General features: G+C 39.2%; 1 protein-coding gene across 12 annotated transcripts in view; it reads right to left on the reverse strand.

Annotated features, from left to right (window-relative positions):
- The window catches only part of PDLIM5 (PDZ and LIM domain 5), a 133,258-nt gene that overhangs the window by 33,301 nt on the left and 77,310 nt on the right, over positions 1-22,647 (reverse strand). For 6 of the 12 annotated variants that reach the window (XM_074147851.1, XM_074147852.1, XM_074147848.1 and 3 more), the window contains exons 6-9: positions 18,124-18,141; positions 17,648-17,820; positions 16,027-16,063; positions 14,368-15,381 (exon numbers count right to left, since the gene is read on the reverse strand). In XM_074147851.1, the coding sequence (XP_074003952.1) occupies positions 15,288-15,381; positions 16,027-16,063; positions 17,648-17,820; positions 18,124-18,141 (322 nt within the window). In that variant the 3' untranslated portion in view covers positions 14,368-15,287. Of the gene's footprint in view, positions 1-3,692; positions 3,825-4,690; positions 4,847-6,069; positions 6,157-6,910; positions 7,106-10,923; positions 11,041-11,851; positions 11,987-13,679; positions 13,710-14,367; positions 15,382-16,026; positions 16,064-17,647; positions 17,821-18,123; positions 18,142-22,647 lie in introns of those variants that run through there. The other 6 variants (XM_074147856.1, XM_074147855.1, XM_074147854.1 and 3 more) reach the window with 2 other exon arrangements.

Below are 22,647 nucleotides of genomic sequence, written 5' to 3' on the forward strand. Positions count from 1 at the left end.
CCAGGTATGAGAATGATGCCGAACCCCACGAATGGGGGAAATACATATGCCTTTTTGTGAGGGCTTTCTGATGTAACAATAGAGAAACAGAAGACAAGAAATACTGAGTGCTGACCTTGTTCCCACCCCTACTGTAAACCCATGGTCTCGGTCAGCTTTTAAAAACTGTGGTTACATTTTCTGTTAACCTAGCAGTGTTCCAATAACTTGCAAGAGAGAAGAAAATGCAAAATAAAATAATAAAAAGAAAAGGCAGGGAAAGTTGTGTGGGTGGAGGTATTTCCATATCAAGTTACAGTGAGGGCGTATGTAATCCTGCTGTAAGCAGTGCTCTACACAGAAACAATTCAAAGCATCTTTCAGAAAATGTATTCTCTCACAATAAAGACCAGTGTTTATCTCACAAGGTCAGACTATCCTCTTTTCAAGTAATTGTATGTGACATAGTTTCAGGTAGATAAAGCAAAAGCCAAGTCAATGCCCATTCTTGCTACTGTCTCCCAAAATTTCCCAGCATTTTTGCCATGCGATTTAATTTGAGGGCAGAGCTCCAATTCTTGGAAACGCAAGATATTAAATACATCATTTCCTTTGCTGCGTATATGTAGTTTGTTTAAAAACACAAATGCCCATAAACTTAAGGCTATCTCTGGTGCCATCAGGATGAATGCTTAGCTTAGTGAAAGATTCCATGGCTGCTATACCAAAAAAAAAAAAGTCAATTTCTGAGGAGTCTGGCAGGGGAAAAAAACACGTGAATGTTCAGTACCACTTCAGGCCAGTTAATAACAGATACTAAGTCAGACAAAGGTCAAGTTCTCTGGAAGCTACCCAGTACAGAGCAGTTTAAGACAGCCAGCTTTTTGGAACAGAGTCGGTGAAGTGAAAGGGATAAAAGGGAAATATTTCCCTTTTATGTGCAAGAGGGGGGAGCAACCCTCCTGCACAACAAAATGGAAACCCTGCTTTTGGTATAGCTACAACCTTCTAGAGGTTTTTCCCTGGAGATAGTGGAAACAAGCATAAGCTACCCTGGTAAAATAGATTCATTACCTTTTCATGAAAGTTGCACAAACTAGAACTGGGAAACACAAACCCCAAAGTTGTTTACTTCGCTTTCTTGGTTGAACCAGCTGGTTTTTGATCACGTGATTCTACTATACAATGTCATATATTCACCTCTTTAGTTATAGGACATAAGATTTCAGTTTTCCTTCCTTATCAGCTATTGTGTTGGGGGATGAAGTGAGCTGCCACTTAAAATAATTTTTCAGCATTATATTTGTACACATATTACAGTATGTCATTAGATAGGCAGTAATGCAAAGACATTTTAATACCTAGTTTCTCACATTCATTGGGTACATTTCTCTCAAATCAATTATATTTTTCTTCTTTTTTCTGACATAATTGATTAGTTTTGCTTGATCTTTGTTGAACTTAAATGAGAATATATACTTAATGACAGGAAATTGTAAGCATAATTTGTTGTCTTCTCTCTCTTTTTCCTACGTTTCTGGATCCATACAACAGGGCTGTGCTCTTTTTTTCACCGGGATGAAGCAGCACAAAGCTTCCTTCCTACAGCTTCATCTGCTGGCAACCCCCTCCTCCTTGCCAGTGCTGGCAGTTCAGGATGATAGTAAGGCAAACAGAAATCATTGCCCTGGTATGTTGAAAGTAACTTCAGATCAACCCCAGCTATTTTGGCAAAAATCCTTCAAAAACGCTATTTATGTGTAACGTCCCCAGACTAATGGTACTGCTACATCACATTTCTCAAACTTTAGGTCATACCCAATTTGGAATGTCCCTAACAGCCTGAAAATCACAAATTTCCTGTATGGCCTTACGCCACCACCTGTACGCAGCAACCTAAATCAGGATAACCTGGCTGTTGCAAAGGTTTAAGAGAAAATTCGTTTTTCACAAGTTTATAACTAACATTTAAAAAACCCTAATAATCTGTGGATGTTTATTTCAAGATGTTCAGCCTGGATCTTGATATATCTAGTACCGATCAGGTCTTTTGGGCAGGCTTTTATGGTCTCTGTATTCCCCGTATACCTCCTGGCTCCCCAGCACATCTCTTTTCAGCTCTGCCAGCTGGAAGAGATAAATGGAGAAAAACCTTCATGGCAGGATGAAAAGTCTTCCATGGCTTGCTACCCTTCCTGATGGGCAATGCCAGGTACTCACAAGGGACAGGAACTGGACAGAGCCAGTTTGGGAATCTCGACTTTCTAGCAGAAATAAGTGTTTGCATCTCCAAAAATAAACCTTCAAAACGAGGAGAATTTCTCCCAGTATGGTAAGCAAACGATGGATAAACATAGAGCAACCGGCTCAGAGTCAGGAAGGGGTTTGGTTCCATTCTTGAAACAATCTATCTTCATTTGCAGCTTATGCCATAAACAATGCACATTAGTGAGTGAAGGAAAAAAAGAAAAGGGAAGTCAGCACCATTACTGGCTCTACTAACGTATCAACAAACAAACACCACAGCTAAAGAATAGTCTTGCTGGCAGCACATCCTGGACTTCACCCGTGGTGCGCAGGTATCAGAACTCCTGGAGAGGTTTTCCCTTTGAATGTGCACATAAAACAATTTCCTCGTAAGTATCACTCAGTGGCAAAAAGAAAAATAGTATTTAAGGTTGCATTATATCACTATAATTCTGTCAATATTATTTTTTTTTCTCTTTTTAAAGCAGATATATCACAACATTGGAAAATCTGATACCACTTAAGATTGCCTGTTGGTGTCTAATAACTACCATTTCCTCTCCCCAAAGTTAGGGCTACTTTAGCCTTTTCCAGTGACTGAGGTCACCTTGGAAGCCATGAAACAGGAGGAAAAGATCTAATACATCTTACTCAACAGAAATTTTTTACATCAAGCTCTACTTATAATTGGGCCTTATCTCTAGAAGGTTTTTACTTTTGTGAAAATGCAAATAAGTACACAAAAGCCCACAAATTATTTCTTCCTGAGCACAACATACTGTCCTGTAAAATCACCAAATAGATCTCTGCCTTTGAGGCTGAAGTCCATTACATAAAAGCAACTTTCTACAGCGTTAACATAGCTGTGGTCAGGAAACGAGAACAAAAAGTCCTGTGCACTGAACAGAATCAGCGCTGGAACAAAGGACTTAGACAGCAAATAAGTTTCAAAATAGTTATTTGCTGCACCGCATGCCAGTTATTTGATTTTATACATTAAAGGCGAGCTTTGAAAAATAGCAGCTCTTTGTTCCCAGAGCACCCTCGCAGCCTAACATGCCGCTTACTTGCTCATGAAACTGTTGCAAATAATTCACTTGGATAGAGGTTTCAAGCTAGAATACCTTGTTTATTCTCCAGCTGGCCATTTAGAGTGACGGTGCCTCCCTCGGAGGTTCACAACACAAGATGAACAGCAGTGTGCATCTCAGAGAGGCCCCTGATGCCAGTGTGAGGAAACCTTTGCTTAGTACAGTGAACTTGCACAAACACCATTGCCAGGACCAGGGTGCAGATTAGTTCTGCAAGGAGGTGAAAACCAGCAGGATTTGGCGTTGGTGACCTCGTGCCAAAGACCACAACAGGCAGACTGCTTCAAGCGTGCAGACAACAGAAACAGGCTTTGAAGGAGAAGCCAGTTCCTCGTGAGTCCTCAGTGCCAACCACGTGCCGCACTCGGACAATACCTCTTGCTCTTCTGCAACTCCAGAGCACTTGTGGACTTCCTGGAGGGCCCGATGGCCTGCAGAGGAGGCTTAGTGACAGGCGTGATGAGCAGGGCATCCAAGAGAGAGCGGTAGACACTAGGTTCGGAGAGTCTAGCAAGCCAAAGCCAAAGACCATGTAAACAAACTAGGTGACCAAACAAAGTTCAAGTTGGCTGGGACCACTGAAACCCCAAAATCCCTTATGAAAAGCCTGTAAGCTCTGTAGCAGTATGGAGAAACTCAGCCTAGGACAAACGATGTAGAAATTATGTCTAAATAATCAGTCCCCAAAGTGGAGGTGACACACCGCAGGGAACGCACAAGACAACCCATTGGGGCATGAGAAGAAATTTATTTTATTTTAGCAATAATAAAATAGAAAATATATTTGAAACTAGTGTTTATTTAATCTTTTTCTCATCCTTTTTTAATTTCTAGGTTTGTGTATGTTTTATAATGTACATAATATACTAGTACATTAGAACATTTATATAATTTAGTAATATATAAATATATTGGAGATGCATGCTCAAAAATTTTTTACTGATATGGGTGCACGATTAAAAAACTTGAGACCACTGGTCTAAGTAAGCCTTTATAAAAAAGCAATTCAATAAAGATTTAGACGCAACTCGGAGAGTTACTGTCTTCAAGCATCCAAAAGTTACTCAAAGATGCAGATTATTCTTTGTCACCCATGTAACATAATTATTTTTGACAGTTAGTTTACTGACTGAACTGTAAAATGGGTATCATGAGGATCAGAAAGATAGAATTACTCACCAAAGTAGAGAGTAGCAGTCTGGAGCTAAGCTAAAAATAGGGCATGGGAGCCTTGGACATATTCTAACAACTTGTCAACCATGCTCTTGTGGAAGACCTGATTTTGCAACCCTGCCAGGAACCGATTATTCTTGTGTGAGCTTGAACTTTCTTAAACCAAGCCATAAAATGTTCCATTGAAAGCTGATGTCTACCTGGCCCGGACAGCAATGGCAGCAGACACGGCAGCAGCAGCCATGCTCTTAATTTTTGATCTCTGCTTGGAAGGAGAAAGAACAGGAAGAGGAGCAGGTCCTAACTTCGGCAGACTTCCCAAAGGACTTTCCAGAAGAACTTTTCTCGCACAGAAGCTTTGAGACAACAGAGGAGAAAACAGAGAAAGCATGGAAGATTGACAGAGACTTGGTATGATACCCAACTACATTAACCACTGGAAAGTTATGTGACTGTAGGTTCCCAGTTCACAAAGACGTCAGGCAATGTATTAGCCACTTGAATATTAATGTAGTTAACAGCAATTTTTATTTCACCCACAAATAAAACATTCCCCTCATCAAGACTGGATTCAGCATCTATCAGCCTTCAAATTTCCCATCCCAGACTCTGCCTCGCACCCCTGGGTCATTCCCACTGAACTCCAGGACCCTCCACGTAGATCCATCTAATTCTCTGTGGTTCTGACAGAAAGAGCCCTGAAGATCTTTTAGCTTCTCCTCCTCCTTATAATAAACAATAAACATGGAAAGCTTTGGTATATTTGGTGATATAACTTCAGTAGGTCTACTTTTAGCTGCCTTTACCAAATCTGATGTGCTCCTAACCCCCTTGTCATTTTCCCTACTTATTATCTGGGTTGGGAGGAATGTGAACAAGCGAAAAAAAAAAGAAGTGAAAGAAAACAACACTGGCTCCAAAATTGTTTCTACAATGGTAACACAATTGGCTACAAAGATGATTAGGGGCCTAGAACACCTCTCTTACAAGGAAAGGCTGACGGACTTGGGTCTTTTTAGTCTGGAGAAGAGAAGGATCTGATCAATGCTTATAAATACTTAAAGAGGGGGCATCAGGAGGATGGGGCCAGTCTTTTTTCAGTGGTGCCCAGTGACAGGACAAGCGGTAATGGGCACAAACTGGAACATAAGAAGTTCCATCTAAACATGAGGAGGAACTTCTTTCCTTTGAGGGTGGCAGAGCACTGGAATGGGCTGCCCAGGGAGGTGGTGGAGTCTCTGTCTCTGGAGACATTCAAAACCCACCTGGACACGTTCTTGTGCAACCTGTTCTGGGTGGACCTGCTTTGGCACGGGGGTTGGACTAGATGATCTCTAGAGGTCCCTTCCAACCCCGTATCATTCTGTGATTCTGTGACTCCATAACCCAGACTATTTTAAAATTTCAAGATTACCCACAGTATTGCTGTGCATTTTTTAAAATCATTTCAAAGTGAACAAAACACTCCAAACACGCAACTATACTTTACACCACTTCTCGGGTTTAAATGCAAAAATGCTGCCTGAAAACCTTGCTTACACCTAAGCAGTCTGCTGTAGATATACCTTAAAAGATTTACCTTGTATGACTTACAGATGATTTAGTCTGACAGCTTGAGATTTTACTGAAAGAATTCGTTTTGCAAGTAGGCAGAGATGCATCATCCCTGCCCAAAAGCAGCAAGAGAAGAAAAGTCATTAATAAAACACCTATTATACTTCTGGAAATGTTAACTAAAGCTCAGGAATAGTTCATTTAAGAATTTTGAAAAGCCCTTGTTACCCATAAAAGAACCCCAACAGGCATGGTTTAATAGCCCTGCTTGTTAATTATTGAGGGAACTGCTCTCCCTGTTGGTAAACATTATACTCCAGATGTCCCGTCACTACAAAAGTTAATGCTTGTATTCTCCTCCAAAAGCTTCAGGTTTCTGGACAATTAAAAACCACATATTTTATAGTAAGGGTGACTAACATTTGAAAGCCAAGTGAATAATATGTGTAGTATCAAAGAATCATACATTATTTGTATGATTCTTTGACCATACATACACACTGCTGTGCCTTCCCCCAAAAACCTTCTTCCATACTTTGACACTATATATTTACCCCACACCACCCGCTTTTCACAACAAAGTCACCTTCCAACCAAATCTCCTACCCATGACTGATTTCTCCACCTCCATCTAGGGGCCACTTTAATTTTTTTAATCATTTTTCTATCTTTTGTCTAAAAGCTACTTCAATTTCTAATTGCTATGCAAATTTCCAGAGCAGTGTGAGGGTCAGGAAACACCTGTGGGCAGCTCCACCTTGATAGCATCATTAAAAAAAAAAAAAAAAAATCAAAAATCATATGAAATAGTATGTAAAATTCTAGTTCTCAATCGTGCCTTTTTAAGGCAGCTGGCTGGGGTGTACCTGGCAGGAGTGGGAGGCAGCCCAAGGGCTGTTTCCACCAGTGGAACTGCAGAAGGTGGCCACTCGATCGCAGCAGTGGGCAGAGGGATCTTAGAGGTCTGCGTGGCCACAGCGTACATCACGGGCAGAAGAGGTGCTTTATCAGCTGTCAAAAAGCTTGCTGCATCTGGAGCAGGCAACTCTGCAGTTATTTTCCTAGTTGATGTTAATTTCACAAGTAATTTCACAAGACAACATACAGAGAAGAAATTTCTCTTTTTATTAAAAATACCAAACAGTAATGGACAATCTTTTCTAGCTGGTGTTCTTGCATCTTTCATAAGAAGAACAAGTGAGTAGCATGTGAGGGCTTTTTTTAATTAGCTAGAAACCAAATACTCATCCCCTAGGAATCAGACCATGCTGAAACTGGTTCTTTGGGGCATTTTTACAGCTGAAGCTTGAGAGGTTAGAGCCAGGCTTTTTTAACCACAAACCCAAAGTATTTGGGTGGTTTAAAGTAGCTACTCAAAACATCGACAACAAACTTGAACGAGAGCACAACCAGTATGTTGGAAACTCTACCTAATGTAAGTAGATAACTTTAGACACTGTGGCTACTTGGCTGCAGGTATTCAAAACCTGAACAATTTCAGAGGGATAAAGTGTGCACTTAGGTAAGGCTTCCAAAGGATTCTCAAACAAAAGTTCTCTGAAGTAAAACAAAGCAGAAGGACAAGTAGCATTCACCACAGGAACACCATATTTTCCCCCCCATATCTTACTTCCTCTTGCTTGTCACCAAACCAAGACAATCATAAAAGATCTGTCAGCTTTAGTTTGGCCAGTCTGAGGCCTCCTGTCTTCCCCAGCCTGATGCTCATTTGCCAATTAAATAAACAGCTCCTGTCTTTTCAAATTCCCTTTTGCATGATGACTACAACTGAGGGAAGCTGTTTAGGAAAACTGATGTAGAAACGTCAACCCTGCCAAAAAGGAGATCTGGCTGAGTTGAGGAGAGTACAGCAGCAGTTAAAACAATTTATGACAGAAGAGGGGTATGCAGAGACTACACCCTTTCCTGGAGTTGCCCTCAAGTTCTCCAAATCTTCATACAGCAGCCTTATGAAGATGTTTTATAAGACATAAAAAAGGCCTTGAAGAAGGCGAGGAGAAGGGGAATAAATCACACTGGGTATATGCTCCAAAGGGAGAGCAAGCTGACTCCAAATCTTATTCATATGTACATACTCATTGCATTTCCATTTTTCACTTGCTTTGGCAGTAGCTAGAAAAGGAGTAAGAAATTACTCTCAGAGATCACAATTTCTGCAGAGCATATTCTTGGCTGTCCACTAATCAGAATGTACACAACAAAAATCAGGATCGATACCTGCTATTAAATACAAAGCCTTTGAATTTATAACTATCAGCAATAGCTCCATTAAAAGAAAAGATAAAAGTAGGTCTGTATGACTGTAAAAAACATGTATATAAAAGAGCAATCTGAGGACTTGCTGGCACTGGATCTACTTTATATTAGTTATATATTTCTCAGGAAGTGCCACATTCTGTGGCTTACATGGTTTAAAGTTGCCATGATGACTTTTTAAGATGACGTTTTGCAACTTTCTGGAAAGGCTGTAATTGCTTTTAAATACTTTACTGTTGAAGTTATAGGAGGACATTGCATATATGAAATTGAGTAATAATACACTATAAATTACAGTAGTTGGCTACATTGCCATATGACTAGTTTAGGCTTTCAATAAAGAACTAGAACGACAATAAAAAAGCATTATGGTTTATATTATGAAGTCTGCCTTATAAGCAGTGAACCTAACTCTGATCCAGTAATCAAATCCAGATCCTTCATACATTTCACAGCAAGTTCTTTCTCCTTCTTGGTGGCTCAGTAGTGGGTGGTACAAATCACCAGAGCTTCAGCCAAGAAAACACGGAGACCATTAGGAAAACAAAGACCTATGCCAGTCATCAACAACAAACGCGAGGCTTTAGTGGCAAAAGCAAGTCTATGACCTTTGGATGGCCCAGTTCTACTCTACTAAGTAAAGTCTGACACGGCATGCACCAATTGCTCCATACAGATTTCTGACAGCTGCCATTTCATAAAAAAGGGGTTTTGGAGATCAGCTTTGGGTGTATTCCCCACCCAAAAGAGTGTTATAAAAGCAGCGATATCGTCTCAGTAACAAAACATAAAACCCAAATATAGTTGCTACAATGATTACATCTCATTTCAGGAGAGAATCAAGACTACATAGCTTTGTCAAATAATTTATGTTCTCCTTCCCACACTCAATGCTAATCCTTCACTTCTACAGCTCTGCAGAAGCTGCTCAGATTTCTGCCCTTCTTGAGTAGAAAATATCATCCACTTTTTTGACTATTTGTACAAATACGTCAACTCTCATCCTGAACCACCACAAATGCAGCTGTCCTTTCCAATTTCCCATTGCTCATTTTAAAGCTGCTCTCTTGCTAGGTTAATTTTGCCAATAATAAACTTAGAGCCACAGGTCTTGAGTGAGAGCAGATTGAAATTTCCTTTCCCTGGACACAGATCCAGAGCTAGGATTTAGAAGGAACTCCTCTGTAATCCAAACACAGTAGTTGCAGCTGTATCTGCAAGGCATCTGCAGCTCAGTAGGTGTAATCATACTAGATTTTCATTGGTAAACATTAAAGTTAATTATGGAAGCAGTACTTTTCCCCCTGCCTTGTTCCTCCTAGGTTTTCTGCTTAATAAAAACAAACAAAAAAACCCCAAACAAACCCTACCACCATGAATATTGCCATATAACTTCCGTGTGCATTTTTCCTCTTTGGTGACTCAAAACTACTCACCCCATCTGCTTCCTGGGATTTAAGAGAATGTGCTGCTGAAACCATCACAACCAAATCTTCTTTCCTGTGTTCGCTCAAGCCAAATGTCACCATGAAGGTACCGGCCGGCTGCCCAAGCAAACCTCTGTCATCACCCACCATCCCCTTCCTGACTAGTCCTATTTTAGGTCACGAAGGTACCTCCTTCTCCCAGACATCAAAAAAAGCTTTCAAAAGACACTCCAACAAAACAGACTTGACATATTCTGCTGTGAGGTTTCGCCTCATCTTTCTCAGCTGGTTGAGACTATTGCTTTAAAGGGGAAACTGTCAATCCCAAATCTTAGTATTAGATTTCCAGTTGCAGAAAGCCCACACAGGTATGGCAATAGCATATTCCTGTATGCTTTTCACAAGGACGAGTCTCTGTCTAGGGGCTGGGCAGGACCAGGCCTGTTCATTCAATTCTCATTTTTAAAGCAGCAACTTTGTTTTGTGGTATGACTTTGTGCTTGTGCATGTGTAATGAACACTAGCTACCTGGAATGAAAAAACACTCCTGCACCATGATACACAAGCCATAAGAAAATGTTATTCAATAATAGAATCCTAACCCTCCAAATTACTGTCACTGTCTAGTACCCATAGATGACCTCCAAAACACCATCAATCTGCCAAGATAAGTGCCTGTGAAGTTACCCAAGGCCAATGACAGGAAATTTGCCAGATAATCATCTAGTTTTCTTTGATTGCATCACAACACAACACAGCACAATGTTATAAACTAAATAATCTACTTTTTAAAAAATTATTTTCATATATTTAAAGGCACTTTTCCATGTGTTGAAGAACCCTGAATTCATTTGTGTTGTTGAGACCACTGAAAAGTCATTCCATCCAGGTGACAGGGTGTACACCCACTGACAGCATACCAACACATGCTAAATATTTTGTCTTATTTTAACTGGTATCCACACAACTGTTCATGAATCTGCTCAGCTTTATTTAATTTCTCTTCTCCTTCCCTCTCCTACTGTTTCCAGGAAAATCCCTCGTCACGGCTGATTAATAAATTTATTTTAAGTGAATGACAGACAACCCTCTCTCCCCCAAGACAGACAAATCTAGGCTAGAACAACATATAGATAGATCATTAACTGAATCAAAACCCCCTCTGAATGATTTACCTCCCAGGAGCTGCTGCGGCAATGTGTTCAGGCAGGCTGGGAGAGGGGACACTGCCAGAGGAGGACTCTGCTATCGGCAAAAGAGCGGCTGCAGGTTCTGGTCTAGCACCATTTGCACTACATTCACAGTAATACAACCAAATGGAGACACACAGAGAAAGATTTTTAATCCACATTAAATTAGTATGCTGAACAGGAGCCACTGTGCATGAAAGTGTTAGTAAATAGGAAAAAAAAAAACAACAACCAACAAAAAACAAGAACCAAACCCCAAATATGGAGTTTACAGCAAAATACAAATAGGGGGATAAAATGAGTCGCAATACACTTAGGAAGTGTCACACTTTTAGCAAGGGTTGAGAAGTGTCCTGCTGCTTATAAACTCAAAAAGTCAAGTAGTATTTTAGATTTACAAAGATGGGACACATATATTTAGTACTACATTATGTGATGGAAAACTTTTAGAAAATCCCGGAAAAGAAACAGACACAAGTGCTAGTGAGATTCACTCCCAAAGTTTTATACACTTTTTGCTGCAACTTCTTTAGGGTGTTAGTTTTGTGAAGGTTAGTCTATATATTTAGTCAATATTTTTTAATATCCTTTACTTTTTTCAGTTGTGATAGGAAAAATAAATAAATCAAGACAATGTTGTCTTAAAAGCCTCTACTTGAAGAATAGCGCTCGTCAGACATCTCACTAATACACAAAAATAAAAGCAAACTATGAGGTAGAGAGCAAACACAACCACAAGTTTTTATCAGACTAGGTTAGCCAGAGGAGTAGGCATTGCTGCCTTTTATATATATGTATCTCTATATATCTATATCTCTATATGCAAGCATGCAGAATTAAGTATCTTAATAAAGCTGGGAGCCTTAAGTGCTGAAAATTATTGAACAGACTTAGGAACGACCAGGGAGCAGACCTCATAGGTAGTAAAGGTGTGGATGGAAGTTCTGGTACAGTTGGCATCTCCAAAGTCTGGGCAGCTACCAAGTTTTTATTCAGATTAATACAGGTATCCTGGGCTCCTGCTCCATTAGGTAGATCTGCAGGCATGCTTTAAAGATATTTATGACATGGGGAGGGAAAAATAAAAGCATTATTTACGACAGGTTGTTTCAGGAATGACCGAGAGTAGGGCAAGTGTTTCCCAGTGGCTATGGATTAGCTAAACTACAAATCTGGAAAATTCAGACCTATATTCACTCACAATGAAGCGACTACAGAACTTAAGGCCAAAACCAAATCTGTAGCTGGCTGCTCAAAAGGAGATGGTTAAAAATGAATATCTAAAACATACTTAGAAATAGGGTGCTGCAGAATTAGAACTAATCAGTTACTAAAATGCAGAAATAAACTTTACATAAAAGCTAGACTTCGCCTTTGTAAGATTTAAGTAACTGGTTTAAGAGCTGCAATTTAGACATTACAGTGAGGGGCTTTCTATTTCTGCTTCCTGTCCTTCCAGTAGCTGAAAAGAAAAATCTATTTTATCCACAGAAAAATCCCTAGTGGGTTACAGTTTAGGGATAAACAATAATGATAAAATCGACAGGGCATTTGTCTTGGAATCTCCGCCTGAAAAGTTGAATATTATTATATGGGGATATTTATCTTTAGACTACTGATGGAAGAGAAGTTTCTATTTCATTGTTTGTCATATTCATCTTTCTAGGTGATCTCATAAATGTAAGCTTATTAATTTATATCAAAAAACACTCAATATTTTGTCAAAGATCAGGTGTATGCCGAGAATTGGACATGAGTTTGGGCATTTTATCCACATGCAAATGGAAAAGCAGCCCATTGTTTTGGAAACAGTAACAAAGTCCAAAATTTAATGGCAACAAGTGTTCAACAAGTGTTGTGCAATAGGGATATTGGGCAAAGAGATGACATCTTTAAAGCAGTAAATGAATTTCATTTCACATGTTCATAAAACAGTTTTGGAACTAGTGATTTGTTATTATGAGTTTATAGGAAACTAATAATTTTTGTAGCCTTTCTCAAACTATTCTCATATCTTCAATAGATAGACTCTATCACTATCTGTGTTTAATCAAAACAGAGGCTTATATACTCTGGATTATTTAGAGAGGCTTTTTCTTCCATTTCTTGCTATAGCAACTCACCCTTCAAAGGCATAAGAGCTGGTAAGAGAGATAAACATAACGGTAAGTTAAATACCAAAGTGAAGATATTCTCATTACCTAGGGACATCTCCAAAACATAAAAATACTTGAAGGTCAAACCATTCTGTCCTTATGAAGAAAACTTTACAGAGAGTCTAAGTGATAACCTTTCATTTTTCATTGAATTGATGTCCTCTGAAACTCCCGTCTTCCTTTTCATTCATAAAAAATTCTTTAAACCCAGCAAAAAAAATTTAATACACTACTGCACATTCCTACTTTAATACACAGTATTCTATCAAACTACTATATTGTGGTGTATGTGCACTCAGTAACACACTTGGGTTTAGTAACACAGTACTCACTACCAAGTCACGCGATGGCAGGGGAGGGAAGGGGGGAATCAAACTGATTGGCACTTCTCCTCAAAACAGTCTTTAGTGAAATTATTAAAGGGAATATTTTTCCCTACTGTCCCTAAAGAGTTAACCCAAAAGGTGTGTAAGATGTGATATGACTTGGTCCATCGTTACCAGTGCAAATTTAATTGTACTTTATGCTGTGCATTGCTAAGCATCCACATCGGTGATGGTTAGTGTTAGATAACTTGGCTATTACCTGATGTCTCCATTTTCTGTTTGGCTTTTCCTAAAGATAAAATGACAAATACTATAAGCTACTGCTGTACTGTATAGCAGTATAAACCATCTGAAAAGGAAACACAAGCTTAAAATGCTTCCGAAGGTCTCTATTCCTTTCAATTTTCCAAGTTGTGCAACAAAAAAACCCAACACTCCTCCAAGTCTACAGCAGCATTTGCATTGGACATCAATCTGTTAGCAGGACCAATTCCATCAGAAAAGCGTGTAGGTCAGCTGCACAAACTATGAGCCAATTGCAACGGTTCTCATTAAGCAATTATGAAAGACTGGGTTTTTATATGTGCTTCACAATTCACTGTTGAAGATTTGAAACTGCTCTGATTCAGTAAACCGTTGCAAAAGCCGAGAGCAAGTTTCACTCAGTACAATTCTTACTCCTGTAGCCCCCCCAAAGGGTCAATCATTTTACGATTTCTGTCAAAATCAACACGAGATTTACAACACAAACACACATGCCATTTTTAACATGATCAGGAACTCTGTTACTGTGATAGTTTTGTACAATTCAGGTTGTTTCTACTACACAACAGGGACATAATTGTTTCTTTTACTATAATCTGTGAAGGTGCAATGAAATTACAGCTCCGTGCATGAGAAGACTATTCCAGGAGTCAGACAGACTCAAAAGAAAAACAGACAGAGCTAAGATAAAAGCAACTTTTATTAAAATACTCTTCAAGCTTCAGAAAGCATAAATTAATGAATGTGTAGCTACTATAATACATTATTTTACAGGAGAACCATAGGGCCACGAAGCTTTTATAAACACAAGAAAGTCTATGAGCTTCATTCTGTAATAAATAAATACTACTGTCTTATCTTATTCTGGTTAGAGGATGCATTGAAGCTCTTACAGGTACACAGCAACATTGTGCTCAATTTTTTCTAAGTTTCCCACAATGTGAACATATTTCTGGTTTAAGCAGCAGCATCTTTATATTGAGCTCGCACTTTGACTCGCAACATCAGAACATTTTTTTTATTATTTATGTTTTATTTGCTCAAAAGCAGTCTGCCTTCTTGCTCTACTTTGTAAAACATTTACAACCACTCTAAAATTGACCTGCTGGAACTCTACTGAAATCCAAGATAATTATCTTGATAAGTACAATAATTTGAAATAAGTGCATACAGTCCCTCTTTGTCTTCTTCCCCCAGCCCCAAAATCAAAGTAATACAATTTCTTATTCTTTTGTTCATAATTTTCTGCTTTCTAAGAACCTACATCAAACTCAGCAATGCAAATGACTCCTTTAAGGCAAAAAAAAGAACTGCAACAGCCATCTCCACCCCTGTGTTGGGAGATTCAGTCAACCCAAGTTATTCTGTTTTAAATCCGTATTTTTTTTGTCAACTAGTGATTAGCGCAAAAACATTTTCATCTTATTTTTTACACATCAGTAGGAAAGTGTTAGAAAAGTATAGAAAAGGCTAGAATTTCTCTTGCAGTAAGGCTAGTGAAATGTTTTCTTTTTTCTTTTTTTTTTTTGTTTTTTTTGCAAAGCAGATGGAAAAGAAGAAAGGAAGGAAGTGTTTGTATTTTGCTTTTGCAACTTGGGTAAAATCACTGGACATTAAGAACACGTGCTGAGACTTCATGGTGCCAGTCACGTAATTTTGTATATTTGGGGCTAAAGACGTGGATGGGAACCTTTTCCCTGTGGAAAGAAGTGATAGAAGAAAAATAAGAGAGAAAGAAAGAAAGAAAGAAAGTTTATCTTAAGCAGTTTCACAAACGAGCATGCAATCTCCATGCACTATTCCTATCTGCACTTTGCCTTCCTCTCTGTCTAAAACTGGAGCCAGTGTTATGCAAAGTCAGTAGAAAAAATCCCACTGACTGCAGGAACCATTGGATTTAGCCACTGGTTGGATCCTCTTTCTGAAGAATGCTTATCCCAAAGCAAGGAGAGTGCTGACCCTCGTTAGCAGTCCAGAACAATAATACTTCCCAGCTATGCCTTGCAATCTGATCCACACTCACATATCAAAAAACGCCTGGTTAGATTTAGGAACAGGATAACATGTCGACAAGCTGACCTCGTACAGAAAAACAAAACAGTCCAAGTTTACGGAAAATCTCAAACTCCTGCACAAACATTAATACTGGACTGCACCAATAGATTTTAAAAGGTCGGTCTACGCAGAAAAAGATCTTGATTTTTACATGCCGAAGTAGAAGGCAAAAAAAGAAGCCGCATTTTAAAAACATCCAGATGTCACAAAAACGCACCAAACACTGTCAGTTAAGAATTAGGACATGCATGCTATTAAAGTAATAAAAGTATAAAACATCAACTCACTTAGTCTTCTTTGCAGATTCATGTTCTGGTTCTTTCACTGCAAAAAAACCCAGAAAATTTTTATTTTCAAAGGCACTGTACCACTGTACATTGAATTTCTCCTCTGTGCCAATGCATCCACCACAGCAGAAAATTACAACAAGGCTTGTTAGGACTCCTTGATTCTAAATACGCTCCAATGGAAATGGATATGTCTATAAACTTCAAGAGCCCCTTTGCCAGCAGGACTGCTGAAAGGCGGCTCTGCTGGTCCCTGCCCTTTCCCTTGGCCCACTCTCCACATTGTCATTGAGAAAGGTGAGTTGAGACAGGGAAGATGAATGGTGGTTGGGAGGCATTTCTTTTGGACGAACATCCAGTGGGTTTATATCAGGTGATAATCCAAGCATCTGTTCGCAGCCAAGCTCTGACCCATTGAGGTGGCTAGAGGACTGCACATGGGATAGTGTAAATTCCCAGCCCTGATTTTTAAGTTTGGCAAATCTAGTTGCAGTCGCTTTCTAATACTATTTGTCAATACGATTAATTCATCAGTACTAGATGCCATGCTATTTGATGTTCGGGTCTCATATTCTGCCCTAAAAAGGATTAATGAAGAGAATCCAAAGAGACAATGATCCATTAACAGACCAGCGCAGCATAGGACCACAAAACAATCAGGTAACTGTCCAAGTTCAGACTATTTATCACACATGGACAATAATTTTTATTTGAGGAGGTGTCATCATTGGCTTTTGCAGTAATTCTGCCATGGAACTGATAGTTGATTTAATCAAATCTGCCCCTGGGGAGGGGGTCAGATTATCCTCACTGGCTTCCTTAATGTAGCACTAGCTGTGAAAAGCAGAAAAATGAAACAATCACCTCTACGTTAACTGCCTCCGCCTGAACATGACTGAGCTCAAATCTCTTGATGACACTTCTGACGGCTTTAACACAGTATTACAGATCTCAGCCAATGAATTGTAACTGAGAGCGTGATGCAAAATTGAAGTTTTACCATCAAATTATATGACTGGGAATAACCTTCTCTGTATCATCTGTTCCAGTCCACAATACATGTAATCCCACCACAGCACAATCAGGATGGAAACATGACCTGGGAAAAAAAACTGAGGAACTATGGATTTATGCTTCAGATTGGTTAAATCATTGCAGATCACATAGCTTTGTATGACTGTCGAAGATTTTCTATGTGAAAACACCTTAGTTTTTCTGGACCATTAAATTTGAACAGGAATGTCACCATTATGGTGATACAGGAGGGGAAAGAAACAACAACATATATGCCAATGTCTTTGGCAGTAGAAGTGTAAATTTTAAGATTTATCTGGAATGTATCAATACTCAACTCAATCAGGAATAATGTTGAGTAATGTACATGTCCTGAGCTATTCAGCTATTGCAGGAGTTTTACAAAAATATTTTCCTACTATAGTTTTCTCAAACTTTTTTCTTTTAAAGAGCTCATCAAAATTCTGCCTACTGGATTTATTATCCAAGAGGGGAAATGCAAGAGATATGACTGAATCCTTTTACTATTCACTCCCACCTCCAACTTTTAAAAACACCTATCTGCCCAAGGACATTACTTTTATTTCATGTACACCAAACTACTTACTATGATCAGTGCCGGTGATTTGGGCAAGGATGCGGAAAGAGCGGGACTGGGTGGTGCCTGTCCGGGGATGCCAATCTTCGGTGTCTTCAATCAGACGCTTCTTGCTGGCATCGCTGTGGGTGGGTGTGTGGTAAAACTCTGTATAGGTATCCACAATGTGCTTCCGCGGAGGGCTGCGTCAAGGAGAGGAGAAAGCAGAGAGGAAAAGCTTTAGAGACCACCTTGGCTGGGGTAGCTACAAAGACATGGGCAGAACTGTGACTTTTCACAGCATTTAAAGGCACCTTCTGCGTTTGGTTACAGATGTGCAGCAGTGAGCACTACAGGCACACCTGAACACAGATTCAGTTCTCTGAACCAAACACAGCTTTATAATTACTCTAACCCAACTGAAATATTTTTCCTTGTTTCACTGCTGGAACATTTGAAACAGTAAAAGACAGTGTTATCAAGACATTGCATGTTTAAACCTTTACCGTTTAGGTGGGGTTTTCCTTGGAGGTGACAAAGTAAGACAGCAAGAGGCAGTTTTCCCAGCATAAGCAGGAGAAGGAGAAAAAGAAAAGAAAGTCAGAAAGTTGAAACGGAAGTGCAGCTAATTATTCTATTGAATTAGTTTTGAGGGAAATGGCACTGAAATCCAATTAATAGTGATATTCTCATTCTACTACCAAAATGGCAGCACAGAACTCTCAATACTTAAATTAAACTCACAGCCATTTCCTTACAGGGATGATAGTGGAATTTGTTTTGGTAAAGCAGGGTAGTCTACTCAGTTTGGATCATGTGCCCCTCAACAAATTCTCCCCTTGGTTCACAAGAGGCAAAGCACTAGATGTGTGCAAGGGCCACCCAGTACATGCCAAGCCTTTTGCGTTTGGCAAAGCCTGGATCAGAACCAGGCCATTTGAAACCGTAAGTAGCAATGTTCTGGAGAATAACGTGGAGATATTGATGCTTGATACCCTCTCTGAAAGTCAAAAAAGTGGGACAATCATTTCATCGGGAAATTTTCCCCACAGTAACCTACATGCTATTATCAATCCCTGCACTAGCAGGCTTGCAAGAATATAGGATTAAAAGCTTTGCTTTGAGTAACTGATGTAAAGAACATGTAATAGCACTGATCAGTTTAGGAAAAGGTAACAGAAGATTCATACTATATATATTACTCCTAAATTCTATATTTGTTATACCAAAGCATTAATCTTTTATACCCTTTAAATGTACATTTATTTTTACAGGATTTACAGGAGATTAACTGTGCAAAACTAGCTCCTAAGACATAACAATTCTAATTAAGAAAAATAAAAACCAAAAAAACCCAAACAAACCAAAACAAAAAAACATTAAAAGTAATTTTTGTTTTTGCCACTACTTCCCCACTGCACTTCTAATTTCCAAAGTACTTCTGGTGAAGAAAGGTGGAAAATATGAACAAGAATAATAGGAATCGATTAATTGTCAACAAGTAAGAATTAGGCCCATTCAATGAATGCATTAGTAAATACTCAAGCTTAAAAGAATATGTAACGCTTGAAAGAATGATGTGAAAGTTATCCTAAGATATTATATCAAAAGATTGAATTTATTGACACACAATATTAGTGAAGTACATGTATCACATAGCAAAGTTACTAAAAGAGGGAGAGGTACAAAAACAAAGACAGTGGTATTCCCAGGATGGAGTACAAGAAGTATAAAGAAAAAAAAATGAAGTAAAACATCAAAGCAGTTAATAGCAAAAATAAAATCTGAAAATTAATGCAGTGATTAAAGGTGTGGAACTACATGGACATGTAATTATTTACATGCAGTTGACTGCATTCTAGTAACTACCACGGTGAAATAAGCAGTCTTTCGCATTTGTTGAAAGTGGTATTATAAACAAGATATCCTGCAGACTTCTCCTGTGGATCCTTTTTTAAGACTTAAGAGTCTACTAGTAATGACTCGTTGAGGCACAAGGTGGTGCCAGAGACAAAGGAAAAGGCAATGAGACAGGCTCTCCCTTAACTCCGCCCTGAGGCAAGGGGAGAAAGAGACAAGCCAATAAAGCCTCAATCATACTTATCACCCCTAATATGTACAAATCACAGTATATGGATGTTACTCTTTTTTTGTTTGTTTGCTTGCTTTAATTCAGTATCCAGCCCTTCATTCCATAGTCCTCAAACCATTTTTGCTTTAACGCTGTATTTCACAATTTACTAGTTGTATTACCAACACCAATAAGTCATAGGTGGACCAAGAATTTATCAATACCCATCAACACCACGAAAATGTTTTCTGGAATAAAAAAAAGCTGCAAAATGTAACACAGTGAAAAGCAAGATCACATCATGTCCAATGCAGACAAAACCATGTACTACAGTAAGAAGTTACTAAGAAAAGCTGAAGCTGTTTTGCAAAATTTAAATATAAAACTCTGTAAGAGCTATAATTTTGCAAAACAAGAATACATGCTGGTTATTCCAACAGGAAAAATAACCATAACTCAGTTCCAGTGCTGTTGATACTAACTTTGTCACTGTTGTTATCTGCAAGGGAAAAAAAAAAAAAAAAAAAGTATTTGATGTGTTAATACATTCTTTACTTCTTGAAATATTACAGGAGTTTCCAGATCCAAGCTCTGGTAAAGCCATATATCATGTAAGTCAAACTTACAACCATCAAGAGAACCTACAAGAGAAAAATTTAGTCCAGCTGAGCTTAAACTGAGTGAAACCTGTGGATATCTTACCTGTTTTAAGCAGCAGGCACGTTTTCATGCAAGAGTTGGCAAGAAGGTCTTGATAAAAGCGTAATTGCACTCAGCGTAATGAAGGCAAATTGCTTTCTTTCTAAGCCTGGACTAAACAAGGGAAACAAAACTTCCTTCCCCATCCTGAAGTGAAGGCAAATAGTTTATATCCTGAATTTGGTTTGAGGGGAGCCAGGAGAAAGGCAGGAAATTCTGAGTACAACACAGTGCGTGTCTGAAGAACTGCATTAGCTCAGCGATGCTATCTATGAATAAGATACCAGTTGCTTTTTTTTTTTTTTTTTGAGAGAGAAAATGAATAATACAAACCACAGAAGCACAATGGAATTTATTTCAAGCTGATCAATTATTCAAAACATTAATGTTTCTGATATTTCATAAATGTCATTGATTCCATTTTAAATGGGCAGACAGTTAAGCATCACTGTGGAAATGCGATTTTTCTAAGCAGAACTAAGTAGTGTAGCAGCAGACCAATATAATATAATAAGGGGGTTTTCTTTGCTTACTTTTATTTTCTGCCTTAGGACTGCAAGACAGTTAAGACGGCTCAAACACACTACTGTAAGAAGGACAGCAAAACAAAGTAGGTTTTTACAGCTCTAAACGTTTTCAAGCTTTTCCAAACTAGATCTGCAAAGTTGGCAGCAAGACAGGGATTTCTTCACCTGTCTGTTGTGATACTCTTCAGTCGGTATTATTCATCCCCTATCCATAAGGTGGGACATGTAACAGTGCTCAGCCAGTCATCCTCTCTTGAGTGTCAAGAGTGTACTCTACGTCTGCAGAACTTCCTTCCAGGAGACTTAATTTTGTTGGTATTGTTTCTCTTTTTCAGTACTAATTGCTGCTTTTGAGTACTCCTTACACAGTTATTTGCTCAAACAGTATACCCGGAAAGATAAGAGATGGTTTGCCGAAGTGTATTCAACAAGCCTACCAGCTTCAAGCAAGTCCTTGGGATCTCCCAATTTCATCCCACTTCTATGCAGCATGGACTCCTGCCATCAGCTGTTTAAGAAAGGGCTGGAAGTTACCATGACAACGATGTGATATAAAATGCACATGGACTGCATTATATGAGTCCACATACGGAAAATATTCGTACTGCAATATAAAGGGAATAGGTACCTAAAGAAGTTTCTTTTTCCCCCATGAGAAGCTCAACTGAAACTGCAATTTATTCTGTATTGTAGTTGACGTGGATGTTTATCTTTCTGTAGGGTTCTTCATATACTTTATATACTGAGAGAATATCAGAGGAGAGAGGCACTAGGCCTGCTCCTCCAGCCCCATTCCTTTGAGGGATGGGAAATAGTAACCACAGCTTTTAGGTGTTAAGCATAAGTTTTACATTCTTAAGATCGAAGAGAAACCTACAGTTCCTCTCCTGACCTTTTTGTTACTTACTTCAATCTGCCGGACGCTGAGACTGGGCACAGAGGCCAACTGGCATGGGACCACTCGCGCCCAGACTCCTCCTCTCCCCCTGGCACAGCAGCCAGTGGGAACCAGCCCCTGAGGCGCTGCATCTCCCAAGCCCTGCCCAGGAATTTCTGGGAGAGCCCAAGGTGGCCCCAGCCAAAAGCATGCCGCTGAAACAGGCAGCGGTGCAGGTCTGAGTGCCCAGCATTGCTGCTGGGCTTACGTTAATTTACTAATCTATTGTTTACTAGTTCTAGATGCTACACCAGATATAGCATAAGCCTATTATGCAGCCTCACAGTCTCCTAAATGTTGGGTCTCCGATATCCACTTTAACATAAAAATTTATTTGAATATAAAAGTGACTCAAATTTTAAATCTGTGTTACCTTTTTAGGGTAAAGGTAACATTTAAATTTGAGGCATTTACATTATAATGCTGCAAAAAATCTGCTCAACCTTGCCAGCTTCCTTGAATGCATCTTAAAGTTTCTTGCGTGTTGTGCAGAGAAGTAATGCAACATCTGTCCCTTTGCCTCCCTTCAGGAACCTTTCTCCACCAGTCCTGCTGGGGCCACAATTGGTCTTCAGAGCATCTCATATTCCCAGCCATCACAGCACCCGCCGACCCTTCTTGACACATCACTCTGCATTTTTGAGTGCCTGCTGCTTTCGGTCACCGTATTGGGAGTCAAAATACACAGTGAGAAACGGACATCGAAATTAATACCGGGCTTGTTATAAGGTCCAGAACACATCGTGATACAACCCTTCGTGTAAAGCATTTTGTAGTCCTCATTCAATTTAGCTGT

The sequence above is a fragment of the Numenius arquata genome, chromosome 5, assembly GCF_964106895.1.
Source record: "Numenius arquata chromosome 5, bNumArq3.hap1.1, whole genome shotgun sequence".
In the NCBI taxonomy this organism is placed as follows: Eukaryota; Metazoa; Chordata; class Aves; order Charadriiformes; family Scolopacidae; genus Numenius; species Numenius arquata.